General features: G+C 52.0%; 1 protein-coding gene across 1 annotated transcript; it reads left to right on the plus strand.

Moving 5' to 3' along the window:
• Positions 1–383: 383 nt before the first annotated feature.
• Positions 384–10,525, plus strand: BSND (barttin CLCNK type accessory beta subunit). Its single transcript, XM_030812493.1, has 4 exons — positions 384–819; positions 6,841–6,935; positions 8,735–9,010; positions 9,947–10,525. The coding sequence occupies exons 1-4, from the start codon at positions 643–645 to the stop codon at positions 10,359–10,361; spliced, it is 963 nt and encodes a 320-aa protein (XP_030668353.1). The 5' UTR covers positions 384–642; the 3' UTR covers positions 10,362–10,525.
• The last annotated feature ends 4,450 nt before the right edge of the window (positions 10,526–14,975 follow it).

The raw sequence follows: 14,975 nt of genomic DNA on the forward strand, positions 1-14,975 counted from the left end.
CTCCAATGAGTTAATAGCTGTAACATGTTTAGAATGGTGTCCTGCACATGGTCACCAGCCAGTAAATATGGGCCATTACTCCTGAACCCTGGATAGGCACATGTCCTTGAAGAGCATAGAATTCTTCAGGATTCTGAAATGCCAGGCTGTGGGATCCTGGAATCCTCCAGTAGCATTCTAACAGCTCTGGGCTGCACAACTGTACCCTGTTTTCCAGAGCTGGAAGGTGTGAGGCTGCCTGTCCACCCAGCTCAGCCTCACAGTAGGCAAATGAGGTGATGTCAAAGCCTGGGCTGGGGCCCAGCCCCGGTAACCTCCCACTCTCCCTCCCCTGCATGCTCCCTCACTCAGGTTCACACATATACTCCAGGCCAGCCCGGCCCAGAGGGAAGGTGAGAGGGCGAGGAGTAAAGGTGGCTGGGTGGGTATGTGGGTCCGTTGAAGCGAGCCGCCTCCAGCCCTGTTGAACTGGTGGGCCCAGGGGCTGGAGCTGTATTGAAAGGGACCTTGCCCTCCCTTGAAGCCTCGAGTTGCAGAGATTTCAGTGTCTTCTCTGCCTGTGTAAGCCTGTCTGGGTGTTTCGGCTGAACTACAGCCACCCCCTCTCCCGGGGGTGTGCAGGCCGGGCCTGGCCAGGCAGCCATGGCTGATGAGAAGACCTTCCGGATCGGCTTCATCGTGCTGGGGCTTTTCCTGCTGGCCCTCGGTACATTCCTCATGAGCCATGATCGGCCCCAGGTCTACGGCACCTTCTATGCCATGGGCAGCGTCATGGTGATTGGGGGCATCGTCTGGAGCATGTGCCAGTGCTACCCCAAGGTAGGTGGTAGTGGGGCTGGGTGGGGCCGGGTCAGCTGGGGCCAGGAGGGCTGGACACTCTGCCTGTATGCCATGCCTCACCCCCTATCCTTTAGTTGTCTTTTCATTCTTCTCATTTTGACTCGGTCTTCTCTCTGCTCTCCTGAGCATCTGTCCCATCCATCCATCCATCCATCCATCCATCCATCCCTCCATCCCTTAGCCTAAGGGCTGATCAGAACCGGAAGCTATGGTATAGACACAGTAAACACGCTGCACCATTCATGTGCTTGAAACAAAAGCTAATGAGTGCTGACCCCCTGCCAGGCACTCCTGCATTCAGGGTGCAGTTCAGCCCTCATCCTAAGCCTTTCGGTGCCTTCTGTAGTTCCACCTTCTGAGCCTTTTTGAGGTCCAGAAGGAGAGGCTGCGCAGCTAACGAGCAAGGTTTGGAGCTCAGATGCGTGTGACTTACACGTCACCCTTCACCTTGGGTCTTCTACCTCTGGGTCCCAGAGCGGCTGAGAGCTCCAGGGTAGGTCAGGTCTAACCTTGGTGGCATGCACTGGGCAGTATCCTTTAGAGTCTTCATGTATTCTCAGCCTTATGCGTAATTTAGTGGTGGCAAGAGCACTGGTTTGGGAGTCCTGAGTTCTAGTTCAAGTCCTGTTCCAAACTCTCTGTGACCTTTGTCTTTCTGAGCCTCATTTTTTTCATCTGCAAATGAGACCCCTCCCCCTATTTTGCACAGAGCTTCACAGGGTCATTATAAAGATCAGAGAAGAGGTAAGATATAGAAATATTTTGTAAACTGTAAGGTGTTATGTATAGATGAAGGGCTACCACTGTTACCGATATTGATCCTCCCAACAGCTCTGTGGAATGGAAATGCCAGGAGTTGCAAATCTTCAATGCCTAGAGAGGCTGGGTGACTTCCAAGGTCACACAGTTGGTCAGGTACAGACCCAGGGAGAAAAGGAGGGAAATAGGGACTCTAACTTGGGGTCTGTCTCTAACTGCCTGGGAGACTTTGCTCAAGCCCCTTTCCTCTCTGAGCCTCAGTTTCCTCATTTGTACACTGTGTGAGTTAGGAGGAGGGGGTGGGAAAGGGGGTATATCTGGGGGCCCTGCTGGACCTAATATCTAGGGCTCCAGGCCCAGGCAGTCCTCAGCAACCCCCACACCTCCTCTCCTCCCACCTGGGTGGCTGTGCTCAGGCTTTCAGGGAAGGAGGGGGATGGCTCCCCGGGGCCTGGGCAGGCTTTCCCCAGCCCTGCCCCCTCCACGGGCCAGCCCTGGGCTGTCATTCTGTTCAGTGCTGGAGCGGTCCGGGCTGGTTTGTAGTCATTTAGCAGGCAGTTTACAGTCAACTTGCCTCTGTCTGTGCAATTCCTTGAGCAGAGGTCACTGGGAGAAGTCCTTGGGGCCAAAGCCACTCGTGTCACCACTGCCATCATAATCCTTCTCCCAGTGAGGAGGCTGGACTGGGGGACAGCAGAGGGATGGCAGAGGTGTGGAGGGGAGCATCATTCCTGCCCCCGCTCTTAAATAGAGCTGGCTCTGGGATGGTGGGTAGGCTCATGGGAGTGACGGTAGAGGGGAGGGGAGGGGAGGAGGGAATATTGCTGGGTATTAATGAGTAACTGTTGATAGATTCATGGGTTCACGTGCTGTGGAGGCAGTGTGGTGGGCTGAAAATGGCACATGTTGTGGCAACCTCCAGGCCCAGATTCAAATCCCTGCTCCTTCATGTCCCACTTCTGTGACCTTGGCAGAAAGAGTCCCTCCCCTCCAGCTCTGAGCCTTGTATGGCTGATTGGGAGAACACAGTGGGATTGTGTGTGTGTGTGTGTGTGTGTGTGTGTGTGTGTGTGTGTTGGGGGAGACCTGGCATCATGCCTGACATGGAACATATGTGAAGGCATTGTTCTCAGGATTGAGGATTGGTATTTGTGGCACTGGGTGGGCCTCTGCATGAGTGCAGGTGTGTGTGAGTGTGTGTTTCAGAGATGCAGGCTGGTAGAGCCCGCACAGATTGACTCCAATAAGGGAAAGGAGGAAAGCACCTTGTAAACCAGGGAGACACTCTAGAGGCGAAGCTCCCTGGATCCTGCTTGGTTTCATTGGTGCCTGGGCCAACGTTGCCTGCAGTGCTCCTGCCTGTCCTCCCCTCAGCCTCCTCCCTGTGGCTGTCTGTGCCAGACCCATGGAAAGTTTTGATAAATGGGGAGATATAAATATAAGGGAATCGAATTAGCTAATTAGGATATGGGGTGAGGGGTAGCCAATACCAACATGCATTAAGCTGTCCATGTCTTTTAGGGGCTAGAGGTCTAGTGGGAGAGGCTATTTGCTGCCTGATGGGGAGGAAATAGGCTTCACAGAGAAGGTGAGCTGGGCTTTGTAGGTGAGATAAGAGTTCACCAAGCAGAGAAGATGGGGAAAGACATTTCAGGCAGAAGAGCAGCATGATCAAAGCAATGTGGTAAAAGAATAAGGCAAGTGGGCCATTGTGGCTATGAGAGGCAGAGGGTAGGAAGGTAAAGATAGAGAGGGAGTGGGGCTCAGCTCTTCAGGGCCTGGGATGCCATGGTAAGGAATTTGGAGCTTTTCCTTTAGTTAATGGGACACGACGAGCTTTGTAGTTTGAGAAAGACATCCAGAAGAAGGACGGTCTGGGGGCAGCCACACCAGTAGGGAGGCTTCTTCTCTGGTCTTGGTGAGAGCTGACAGTCATCTGGAATAATGCAAAATTTAAACCCAAAGCTGTAGGAACTAAGGTGACATTGACAGTTCATTACACATAGAGTACCCGCTGTGGCTAGGCATAGCACCAGCACTTCCACCCAGGTTATCTTACTGAATTTCTGAAGTAGACCTGGTCAGATTTGGTGGTCAGCTGGGCCTCAGGCATGGGAGAGGAGAAGGGATCAGGGCAAATCTAGTGGATGGGACAGTTGGAGGTGCTGAGCCCATTAGTGAAGATGGGGTGGGGGAGCTGTGAGCAGGGAAAGGAGTGGCAGGGAGAGCAGGGTCTCTGCCCATGCATTCCCCATTCCTCACTCCTGCCTGCTGTGCTGGAGCCCAGGACCAGGGTCCTGACTGGTGGCCTCCCTCTCTCTGGAGATTGCTCAGTGTTCTGCTTAACCACAAATCTGACAGTGTACTCTCCTGCTGGGCGTCCTTCAGGACTCCTCATTGCTTCTGGAGAAAGGCTAAGCTTCTTAGTTTGGTGTTCTGGTGGTCTCCATGGTCTGATATCCCCTCCCCAGCTTCAACTCTGCCTCTCCTTCCTCATCAAAAAACTTGTATTTTAAGATGCCCCATCCTTTCCTTCTCCAAGCTTTTCCTAGGGGTGGTGACGGTGATATGATAGTGATAATGAGAGTGCAGTGGGGATAGTGAGGGTGAGAATGGTGATGGTGATAATGATGACGATAACGTTAGGGATGGTGCTGATAAGAATGATGATGGTAAAGATGGTGATTATGAGATGATGATGGTGAGGATGGTGATGGTGACAATGGTGATGAAGATGATGGTGATGATGATAGTGATGATGATGGTGATTAGGAGATGGTGATGATGAGGATGGTGGTGGTGAGAATGGTAATGGTGATAATGGTGATGATGATAATAGTGATGATGATGGTGAGGACGGTGATGATGACAATGGTGATGATGATGATGATAGTGATGATGATGGTGATTAGGAGATGGTGATGATGAGGATGGTGATGATGAGGATGGTGATGGTGAGAATGGTAATGGTGATGATGATGGTGAGGATGGTGATGGTGAAGATGGTGATGATGAGATTGGTGATAGAATGGTGATGGTAATGACGATGTTGATGGTAATGAAGATGTCAATGATGGTGATATGATGATGATGATGGTAACGGTTATGATGATGGTGATAGTGATAATGATAATAGTGATGATGATGGTAATGGTCATGATGGTGATAGTGATGATGATAGTGGTGATAATGATGGCGATGGTGATGATAATTTTGGTGGTGATAATGGTTACGGTGATGATTGATGGTAATGAGGATGACAATGACGATGATTATTATTATGATGATGATGGTGATGGTGATGATGATGGTGCTGATGATGGTGCTGACTGGGCCATGAGGTAATGAGGCAGAGGAAGAGGCAGCTTCTAGGAAGTACAGTACCAGCTGGGAAGTACAAAGCATCCTTAATGGGGGTGGAAGAAGCCCAGGCCCCTGCCTTATTTCTTTCCTTTTCAAGAGACAGGAACTCAGTCTGTCACCTAGGCTGGAGTGCAGAGGCACAATCATAGCTCACTGCAGCCTCGAACTCCTGGGATCAACCAATCCCCCTGCCTCAGTTTCCTAAGTAGCTGGGATGACAGGCACACACCACGACATCCAGAGAAATTTGTTATTTAATTTTTTCATTTTTTTTTTTGTAGAGACAGGGTCTTGCTTCATTGCCCAGGCTCTCCGTTTTATTTCTAGACATCTAGAGGAAGCTCACTCCTCATAGGAGTACAAAGGCCCCCTCCATCCATCATTCCCGTCTCCCCATCAGAATGGAGCTTTCCTAGTGCAGACAAGTGTCTTCTACTCACTTTCCTCTATGGGAAGGGGAATAGGGAAGTGCTATTTATGAATCTGGTATAATACAGTGGGGTCTCAACAAATGTTTGTTGGAAAAATTTTCAGCCGAGGAGAGCAAGACTCAGAGAAGTCAGACAACTGAATCATCAATAGCATCAAGTTATGATTTACTGAGTAGCTACTATGTGCTGGGGACCATGCTGAGGGATTCCCTATATATGATCTCACGAAATTTTCACAGCAACCTCAGGAGGCCAGCATAACTAGCCCCATTTTAAAATCTCGTGGTAAAATACATGTAACATAAAACTTAGTGTCTTAAACATGTTTAAGTGTACAGTACAGCTAAGTATATTCACATTGTTGTCCAGCCAATTTCCAGAATGCTTTTTGTCTTGTAAAGCTAAAACTCTATACCCATTAAATCACAGTTCCCCATTATCCCACTCTCTAGCCCCTGGCAACCGTCATTCTTCTTTCTGGCTCTATGGATTTGACTATTCCAGGTGCCTCAGAAAAGTAGAATCATAAGGTATTTGTCTTTCTGCTCAGCATAATGTCTTTGAGGTTCAGTGATGTTGTAGCATGTGTCAGAAGTTCCATCCTTAAGGCTGAATAGTATTTCATCATATGGATAGACTATATTTTGTTTATCCATTCATTCATCAATGGATACTTGGGTTGCATCTACCGCTTGGCTCTTGTGAATACTGCTGCTCTGAACATGGCTGTGCGAGTATCTCTTCGAGGGTAGCCCTGTTATACAGAAGAGCACAGAGAGACTGTGAAGAGAGATGACCTGCCTGGGGCCCACAGTGAGAACCTGGTGGAGGAGGGATCCTCAACCCATCTCCCAGACCCCACAGGCACAGCTCCTCTCCCTCACCCACTGCCTCTTTCGTGATCTGCCTCCCACTGCACCACGCAGTGCCCACTGCGTGGACTTGCAGAGACCTCTTGATTCCTGAAAGTTCAGGGACAGGGACTGGCAGGCATAACTTCTCTATCACTCACTGCAGCCCATGTGGCAAAAAACACATGACAATGACTTGCTTGCCACTCACACCAAATACAGATGAAGCACCTACTATGGGCCAGGCATGTGCTGGGCACTGGACGAAGACCTCTGGCAAATGACAAGATGTGAGCTCCACAAGGACAGGGTTCTGTTTCACTCCCTGCTGCTCCTAGTGCCTGTGACAGTGCCTGCACACAGCAGATACTAAATGTTTGTTGAGTGAATGAAGAACCAGGGAGGGAGCAGGAGCGCAGAGGTCCGTCCTCTCACTGGGGCTGTGCCCCAAGTAGGGCCCTCTCCTGTCAAGCAGGGAGGCCTCCATGGTGCAGCCTGTCTCCCAGAGCCTGTGGAGAGGTTTGCCAATTCCCTGAGGGGACAGTAGCCCCCTACCCTGGTCAACTGCACAGACGCTGTCTCTTCTTTGCTTGCAGATCACCTTTGTCCCTGCTGACTCTGACTTCCAAGGCATCCTCTCCCCAAAGGCGATGGGCCTGCTGGAGAATGGGCTTGCTGCCGAGATGAAGAGGTAGGTGCCAGGCCCTCTGGGGAGGGGAGCAGTAAGCCCCATAGGCCAGTCTCCCCTGACTGAGGAGAGTGAGAGAGAAGGGCGGGAGGGCAGTTTGCCCTCTCACTTACTGAGAATGTATTATTAGAAATTATGGACTGTTTTCAACTCTCAATTCTGTGAGTTAGGCATTATTATTCCCATTGTACAGATGAGGAAACTGAGGCCCAGGGACTGTGTCTTGTCAGGGATGAGACAGAGTGTTTTGGTGAATACAAGATCTCCATGAAACAGATCATACAGTGAAATAAACGTACTGTGAGAAACACATACTCGCTGCATGACTTCTGGCAAGCTACTGACCTCTCTTTGCCTCGTCTGTAAAATGGGGTTACTAATAGTACCTATCTCCTAGGGCTTCAGGGAGGGTTAAGTGAGATAATACATGCAGAGTGCTAAGAACAGAACCTGACACACAGGTCTTCTATGAGTGTTTGTCATCGTTAGTAAGTGCCTTCTGTGTGCTGGAGACTGAGTCAGGCACTGTGCACCCATCATCTCCATCAGTCCTCATGAAGTGAGGTGGGGGTGTTAGGCCCTTTATACAGATGGGAAGATTGAGGCTCAGAGAAGCGTAGTCACAAGCCCCAAACCTCATGGGGAGTCAGTGATGGAAGCCGGGCCTGCACTCAGCAGTGGTGAAGGCGGGACCTGCACTCAGCAGTGGTGGAGGCGAGGCCTGAATTCAGGCCTGATCTGGCCACAAACTGCTTCCCTCCCTGGAGGTTTTGAGCCCTGGCTCCCATGGCACAGCCAAGAATGCTCCAGCCCTGGAGAGGCAATGGGACCACCAACCCCCTGGGCTGTGACTCTGCGCTCAGGAGGCCGGGCTTCAAGCCCAGGGTCTGTCGGCTGGGTCAGGGATGATCTCAGCTTTCCTTGGGGAAGGGGTTGATAATGGCATTTTCTGCCCCTGGCACACAAGGTGAACAACTGTCTCAGTGGGAAGGAAGGGGATAGACCCTGTGGGTATGAAGGCCAGCCTGAGATCTGTCTCAGGGCCGGTTACTTGGGGTGGGCTCCTGTGATAGAGTGGGGGCTCCGGCCACCCCGGGTTCTGAGCTCTTCCCAGTCTCTTCCCGGCTGTGTGACCCCTAGGCAAGGGGCCTAGTCTCTGAACCTTACTTTCCAGAGGGACGTAGCACAGTCATAGAGAACATGATGTCTGGAGCTCCAGTGCCATCACCTAGGGTCCGTGTCACCCGGGTACAAGTCTGTTAGAGACTCTGTGCCTCAGTTTCCTCATAGGATCTCGTGTAATTATGGTGAGGGTTAGATGAGCCAACTAACAGAGCCTGGCAGGAAAGGAGTTCCCCACTGCTGTAGACTGCCATTGCTGGGTATGACCTCATCTGTAAACCGGGAATGAGAATTTCTGCCTCAAAGCATTGTTTAGAATAATGTTTAGAATAACGGGTTGATAAGCATTCAGCCTTTACCCACCAGCTGGGACCCAGCAAACTCAATGTTAACCGGTCTTCGTTTTGCAATTGCATCCTTGTGGTTAACTTTGGAGGTATCAGGTGAAAAGAACACTGGACAGAGAGTCAGACTTGGGGTCAGGCCAGAGCTTTGTCACTTAATTTACTCACCTTGCTGGGCCTCAGCCTCCTCATCCCTGAAACGGGCGCAGTAACATCCCCCAAAGGCTTCTTGTGAGATGAGGGGAGACCACACACCCAAAGCAAGCAGGGCCGAGGAGAACACTGGTGTTTGCTGAGTGACTCTTTGCCGCCTGCCTGTTCTCTCTCCCACTCCAGCCCCAGTCCCCAGCCGCCCTATGTAAGGCTGTGGGAGGAAGCTGCCTATGACCAGAGCCTGCCTGACTTTAGCCACATCCAGATGAAAGTCATCAGCTACAGCGAGGACCCCCGCTTGTTGCTGGCCCCTGAGACGGGGCAGCCGAAGCTGGGAACCAGTGATGGAGGAGAAGGTGGCCCTGGCGACGTTCAGGCCTGGATGGAGGCCGCTGTGGTCATCCACAGGGGCTCAGATGAGAGTGAAGGGGAAAGATGTCTAATTCAGAGCTGGCCTGGGTGAGTGCTCAGAGGGCAGGAGCGGGGCTTCTGCCCAGTTCAAGGGTTAAAAAGGAGAGGAGTGGCGGACTGCCGAGGGGTGGGTGGGGACACTGGGAGTAAGGAGAAGGAGTGGAGGGTGTGGGACACCCTGAGATGTGGCAGGTGTGGCAGACAAATGAGTATGGGCTTGGGAGTCAGGCCTCAGTTCAAATCCCAGCTCCTGTGCTGTGTAGCTGTGGTAGGTTCCTTACTTCCCCTAGCCTCAGTTTCCCCTCACAGGAATGATCATTCCTACTACCCAGGAATGTTGAGGGTTGGGACAGTGCATTTAAGTACCTGGCATACAGTAGGCCCTTGATGTCTCTGAATGCTTGTCATGAGTAGCAGGGGGCCAGGAGCCAAAGGACCTGAGTTCAAATTTGGGTCTGCCGCTGACCTGCTCTGTGACCTTGGGCAAGGCACTCCCCACTCCACTCCCATCTCTGTTTGTGAATTGAGCTCCTTATTCATCCATGTATTTATTTATTCCATCCACATCACTGAGCACCAACTCCCTGCCCAGCCTTCATTGGAATCTACCCCTGAGGAGCTCTGAGTCCAATGGGGGAGGCAAAGACACAGGGGGACACCCCAGTGTAACTGGGCCTATGAGCAACAGAGGAGAACGCTGAATAATTGGAGAAGTAGATGAGTGACCTGGTTCAGATAATAACATAGTAATAGCCCTATTTCATGAGCACCTTCTATGTGCCAGGCACCGTGCAAAGTGCCTTGCACATATTATCTGCTGTAAACCTAAGAAAGAACTGCAGGAGTGAATTCTGTTATTGGGAGGAAACTGAGGCCCAGGAAGGTGGATTATCCTACCCTAGGTCTTGCAGCTAGGGGCTGGAATGTGGACCCAGGCATTCTGACTCACAGATACCCTTGCCCTTGTGGTCTTTACCCCTGCAGTCCCCCGGCCTGTCCCCAAGGCCCTGCCCCCTTGGCTTCCTTCCAAGATGACCTGGACATGGACTCCAGTGAAGGCAGCAGCCCCAGCGCATCTCCACGTGACGGGGAGGAAGCTTGTTCCCCACAACAGGAACCTCAGGGCTGCAGGTGCCTGCTGGACCACTTCCAAGACTTTGCCCTGATTGATGCCCCAACGTTGGAGGATGAGCCCCAAGAGGGGCAGCAGTGGGAAATAGCCCTGCCCAACAACTGGCAGTGGTACCCAAGGACAAAGGTGGAGGAGAAGGAGGCTTCGGACACAGGTGGGGAGGAACCTGAGGAGGAAGAGGAAGACCTGTACTATGGGCTGCCAGATGGCCCCGGGGACCCCCTCCCGGACAAGGAACTGGGTTTTGAGCCTGACGCCCAGGGCTGAGATGGTTGTGCTCTGTAGCTTCTAGTCTGGAACTGCTGCTGACCCCTGTGTGACATCACAGGGCCTCAGTTTCCCTATCTGCAAAATGGGATGCTATGGAGGTTCAATGAGATGGTGGCATTTTGAGAATGGTAAAGAAACGCACAGGGAGGGGATGATGACTATTAGTGGACTGTTGTTTTTCCAGTAATTAGTTGTCTTTGGCCCACCTTTGAAGGCAAAATATGATTTGTTGAGGTTTGCAGCAGCTGAAGCCCTCAAAGGCATTTTCCACCTCCCCCCAAAGCTGACCTCTGACAGGAATCTTCCTTGGTGCTCCCTCTTGGCCCCTGATCCTTTGTGAAGACCTGTCAGGTTTCCCATTCCTATTGTGTCTTATAGTCCACTTGGTGGATGGCGTGATCCGTCTTACACAGAGGGAGCCTCATCTCCCCCTGGGCCACATTCCTCCTGCAGCTCCCATTGCTCCTTCGCCAGGACCCAAAACCTTCTGTGACCGACCCCTGCTGACCTCATTCTCTCTGCTTCTCCAATTCCAAGCCTAGCCCCCCTGCCCATCTTGCAGCTCACACTCTTGCCCAAGCTGTTCTCCTCCGCCAGGATGCCCTTGGCTCCCTTTTCAGCTTGGCAAATTCGTGCTCATCCTTCAAAACCCTGAACAGATGACCCCCCTTGGAAAGGTTTTCCTGATGTCACTGCCTCCTGGAACCAGGCGGTCTTGCTTCTCTGCACTGCCTTTGGGATCTGTACATTTATCAGTGTGGCATGGCTGCCTGCCTCCCGTTCAAGGGCAGCATCTTGACTTTACTCACCTTGAGATCGCCTGTGCCCAAATGGGCCTTTGGCCTGGCCCAGAATCGGTGGTCATCAAGGGTGTACAGAACTCACCAGGACCCAGGAACCTGTTGCAGATAAAATCACTCTTCCCCACGTTCCCAACTTTTAGACTCACAGCCCTCTTACTTTCCAGCATTCAAACTTCTAAATGGCCTGTATGTATTCACAAAGCAGGCAAAAAGCCCCCAGAGGAAGACCACCCCCACCCCTGCCTCTGGAATGCATTTGCTTTGACTTGGGATTGTAAGTGAAATTCAGCTTCCTGGCCTACTTCAGTTTGAATCACTTGGCTGGCCAGGTGCGGTGGCTCATGCCTGTAATCTGAGCACTTTGGGAGGTGGAGGTGGGTGGATCACTTGAGGCCAGGAGTTGGAGACCAGCCTCGGCAACACAGCGAAACCCTATCTCTACTAAAAATACAAAAATTATCTGGGCATGGTGGTGCACGCCTGTAGTCTCAGCTACTTGGGAAGCTGAGCTGCAGGATTGTTTAAGCACAGGAGATGGAGGTTGCAGTGAGCTGAGATCGCACCACTGCACTCCGGCCTGGGTAACAGAGTGAGACCCTGCCTCAAAACAAAACAATTGGAATTGGATGGCATTTAGTGAGCATCTACTATATGCCAGATATTGAGCTGTGATCTCTAGGGGTAAAGAAACATGAACTACTGACACCGTCCTTGCCTTCAGAGGGCTCACGATCTAGTGAGCTTGATTTCTCTGAGTGCAGAGCAGAAGCTGACGTGGGAACAGAGAAGTAAAAAATGGACACACCAGAGGCAGAAGAGTGACAGCCTCCCAGCTGTTCAGGGCAGTTGAGCATGGCAGGAAATAGCTCAAGCTGTCTCTGCAGCCCCTGAAGACATCACTGTACCCTATTGAACCATCTCAGGGTGATGCTATTGTTATACTGATCTCTGCAACGCTTGCGCCTGCCCCAGCCCAGGATCCTGGCAGCTGCAGAGAAAATGGCAGTAACACTACCTCAAACCAGGACCACGTCCTCAGAGCCTGCACCCTGGGCCACCTGGGAGTCGGAGACCTTCACCTGGGCTATCGGGTTCCGGGTTGAGGCTGGGGGTCCCGGCCTAGGGAAGGAAATGCCCCTGTGTGCTGGGTCACAAGGTCACGGCCCTGGAAACACACTCCCTTTTCTTTCTGGGTCACTTCTGCCTCTGCAGTGAAGGATGCCACAGGGCACACCCTGTCTGCTGTCATGACACGGGACAGGAGTTCCTGCTCACAGCTGAGTCTTCGGATGAGGTGAGGGGTAGCACGCTCCTGTACTCTGTTGCCTAAGGCAGGGCAGCCTACAACCCACATTAGAAAGAGCGCCAGCACTAAGGGCTAAAATAAAACCACTTTCAACATTTAAAGGGGTCATCTTCATTCACCTGCAAATTCTTTTCTTTAAAACCACCCATTCCCTCGGGGCAGGATACATGAGGCCTCACGCCTGGCGGGCACCGCAGGCCCTCTTCGGGAGGTAAGCTCTCACTGCAGTGGCGTGACCGTGGGGTGTGCTGTGTGGTGCTGAATCTCAGGAGTGATCCCCACACCCCTGAACCACAACCGCAGGGCCTTTAGACTTAAACAAGAGCCTCTGGTTGCTGGACCTGCCAGCGGGAAGATGCTAACCCTGTCATAGAGTTAGCATCTGCGGGGGGCTTGGGGTAGTGGAGTGAGGTGGTGAGACCCAGGCTTGGTCTCCCTGGCTCTTGCTGCGTGATGGGGAGACCACACACCTGATCTGCCCAGGAAGGTCCCGGTTGACACCGACTGCCTCTGCTAAGTTATGAGGAGGCCCCCTTTCACTCTCAAAGATACCTCATTTGGATGATACAATGTTACCTTACCTACTCTGTGACCTTTGACAAGTCTGGTCACCTCTGTAGCCCTCAGCTTTCTCATGTGCAAATGACAGATGAAGTGCGCATAGCTTGGAATCTTGGAATCTTGGAAGTGTTGGGGGTGTTTGATGGGACGTAGCTTGTCAATGCCCTGCAGCCAAAGACCACTGGGAGCACCTGTGGTTAACAAGCTGGGTTTCTCCTTGCAGTAAGGGGGAATGAACACCACGGCGAGCCAGGGGGAGTCTCTGAAAGAGGTATTAGAAAGGACTTGTTACTGGATTTGGGCCAGTGCTCGTGGCTTGGCGAGGGTGTAAGGAGCAGGCCTTTGCTCTGAACCGGCTGCTGTCAGGAGGCGGGGCTTATTCTATGACTGGGTATCTTCTTCAACCTTATCTAGGATAAAATAAAATCATAAAACACTGTGCTTCACGCCCCTGGCCTTGCCGACTTGCAGTCCCCCCTAAGAGCACCAGAGCCTCTGGGGCACCCCCTCTCCACTGGGAGAGGAGCAAGGTGCTGGTGAAAGTCCTGGGGAGAAGCTGGGGAGGCTCTGAAAGGGTCAGGAGGGGCCTTTTGGGGTGGCAAAGCCTGGGATCCTAGCGTTTAGCCCCAGGCTCCAGGTGTGTGTGCAAGGGTGAAAATTCCTGCTCTTGGTCACTCTCCTGTCAGGTCAGAGGGACTCTGGAAGTTTCCACTCTCTGGGGAGGGAAAGGCCCTGAAGGGATGGCCCCTGCCCTTAACTGGAAAGGGTGGGTAAGGGAAGGCAGGGGGCAGGGAACCTGGGCTCTGCTGACTGCTCACCGTGACCTTGGGCATATCACAGCCCTCCCTGGGCTCCTCTATTTTCTGTAAAATTGGGTCAGGGTGGGCAAGATTCCACTTCGGCTCCCAGTGCCTGAGCACTGTGTGCCAGGCACCATGCAAGGCACCGCCACACCTATTACCCTATCTAGTCCGTGAAACAGCCCCGGGGGACCGATCTGTTGACCCCACATTGCAAATGTTTGTTATAAATCCCAGAATCTAGAATCAGAAAGACCTGGTTTTACCTTCAGCCTCAGCCAGTTCCTTGCTGTGTGGCCTTGGACAAGTCACAGCCCCTCTCTGAGCCTCAATGTCCACATTTATGCAGTGGGGAGGATAATACCTCCCTCTTGGGTTTTTGTGGAGAGCTGGGTATAATGGGTATAATGCCTCAGGCACATTGTAGGTGCTTAGACAGTGGTGGTCTTCTTCCCTCTCTGGGTCTCTTCCCTCATCTATGCAGCAGGGAGCCACTGTCCTGCCTATAAATAAAACAATAGGTGAGTGCATTCACCAGGAGGAAGATTCATGTAAAAGCTTCTTGCAAGGGGTAAACAAAGTCTGTGTGCCCAGTGCTGAGAGGCAGGTGAGCCGACACCAAGTGCAGGGACTAAGGTGTATAAAATGCCTCCTGCGGGGCAGGAGGGGAGCAGCATGCTGAGTGAGAGGGGCAGCACCCTGGAAGCTTGGAGGAGGGGCAGGATTGCTTGTGCTGTCAGACAGGTGTCAAACAGGGTTCCAGGCAGCTGCTGAGTGTCAGGTGCTTCCCATAAATCATTTCGTTGAATTTAATCTTTCCATTTGCCCTGAGAGATGGGTATTACCAGGGGAGAAACTGAGATTCAAACATAGGTCCTCTGAGCCTGTGCTCTTCCCACGATGCCACCTGGTCCACATGTCATAAGACTCAACAATGCACCTGCTGTGCTGTGCACACTTGACTTCATTTCATCCTCGCAGCTTGCAAGGTTGGTGTATTGTCCCCATTTTATTTTTATGTATTTATTTATTTATTTTGAGATGGAGTGTCGCGCTTGTTGCCCAGGCTAGAGTGCAATGGCGTGATCTCAGCTTGCTGCAACTTCCACCTCCCGGGTTCAAGTGATTCTCCTGCCTCAGC

This window comes from Nomascus leucogenys, chromosome 5 (assembly GCF_006542625.1).
Source record: "Nomascus leucogenys isolate Asia chromosome 5, Asia_NLE_v1, whole genome shotgun sequence".
Lineage (NCBI taxonomy): Eukaryota > Metazoa > Chordata > Mammalia > Primates > Hylobatidae > Nomascus > Nomascus leucogenys.